We start from the raw sequence: 1,620 nt of genomic DNA on the forward strand, positions 1-1,620 counted from the left end.
AAAACCATATAAAATTCATAAATATCTCATATATTTCAAATGTAAAAGATAAAATATATAATCACTATATATATATTCTAGTGAGTAAGGTATAAGGAAAGAATATATGGAAAAATGTTACCAATTTTTTTAAATCATTTATATATATATACATGATTATTTTTAAAAATGTCGAATACTAATATTTCATCGAATACGTCGCCGAACATATCTACACAATGTGTGGAAGTAAAAGAAATTGTAAAAAATGTAGGTACCTCTAGTGGTGGTACTAGTAGTGGTGGTGGACAAACGTTTGTGAACGTATGCATGAAATATGATAAAAGTTTGGATGCGGGGAAAAAAATGATAGATGTATTTGGTGCTGCTCTTAATATTTTTGGTGGTGCTGCTGGTGTTACTGTTGATGAAAATGCATTTAAAAAATCTATGGAAACCTTAATTTCTGGAATTGATTATAACCAATCCGAGTTAAAAGGAAATTGTAAGGATTCACCATGTGGGACAACATCATATAATACTAATAATTGGAAATGGAAAGAAGAAAAAAATGGTAACAAGGTAGGATTAAAATCTGATTATAATGACAAGGTAGGTGTTCCCCCGAGAACGCAAGTTTTATGTTTTGGAAACCTTCATGGAGAGGACTGTAAAACGGATGTTAGCAATATCGATAGTAATGACAAGTTATTGTCTGAATGGCTAATTGCTGCAAAAATTGAAGGACAAAATTTAAAAACAAATTATGGAAAAAATAATAATGATAAATCTAAATTATGTAAAGCGTTAGGATACAGTTATGCCGATATTGGAGATTTGATAAAAGGAACGAGTATTTGGGAAAATAAATGGACAAAACTTCTTGAAGAAAATTTAAAACAAATGTTTGGTAGGATTTTTGAAGGTCAATACAAAAATAACACTAATAGTGCTAACTCATCATCAAATGTTCGTTACGAATCGTTAGATCAATTAAGAGAAGTTTGGTGGAACACTAATAAAGAATATATATGGCATGCATTATATAAAGGAGCAAAGTTGGATAGTAGTACCAATACATGTCCTGGTATTGATAAAGATATACCTCCAACGACGGATCATATCCCGCAATTTTTAAGATTTGCACACGAATGGGTGGAACAATTTTGCGAAAAACGGAAACAAAAAGCGGACGAAGTAGTGAATGCGTGTCAAAAATATCACGAAACACACAGTGTGGATAAAAATAGTGGTAGTAGCACAAGTGGTGCTCCAGGCAAAAAATGTGATGAAAACAATGGTAACAATGATAAGGATTGTAAAGAGTGTAATACAAAATGTCAGGCATGCAAGGAAGCATGTGATGCATATAAAAATTTTGTGTCTTCCACAGGTGGTGGTGGTACCACAAATGATTGGAGAAAACAATGGGAAAATATGGACAAAAAATATCGGGATTTGATGGATGAGGCGAGAAAACAACTAGAAGAACAAAGTAAAACATCACAAACATCATCAAGTGGTGCTACTGGTGGTAACCAATGTAGTGGTAATAACCTATGTGTCAAGTCTGATATCAACTCTATATATATTTGTGTATATATTACCACTATGTATGAATATTACCACTAACATATGTTA

The 1,620-nt window shown here is 32.0% G+C and overlaps 1 pseudogene across 1 annotated transcript; it reads left to right on the forward strand.

Moving 5' to 3' along the window:
• Positions 1-168: 168 nt before the first annotated feature.
• PGSY75_0043400 (EMP1-like protein, putative) lies at positions 169-1,620 on the forward strand (annotated as a pseudogene; the record flags this gene model as incomplete). The annotated part of the gene is made up of 1 exon: positions 169-1,620. A coding segment is annotated over one exon (1,452 nt), but the record flags the coding sequence as incomplete, so codon positions are not given.

This window comes from Plasmodium gaboni, assembly GCF_001602025.1.
Source record: "Plasmodium gaboni strain SY75 chromosome Unknown, whole genome shotgun sequence".
Classification (NCBI taxonomy): domain Eukaryota; phylum Apicomplexa; class Aconoidasida; order Haemosporida; family Plasmodiidae; genus Plasmodium; species Plasmodium gaboni.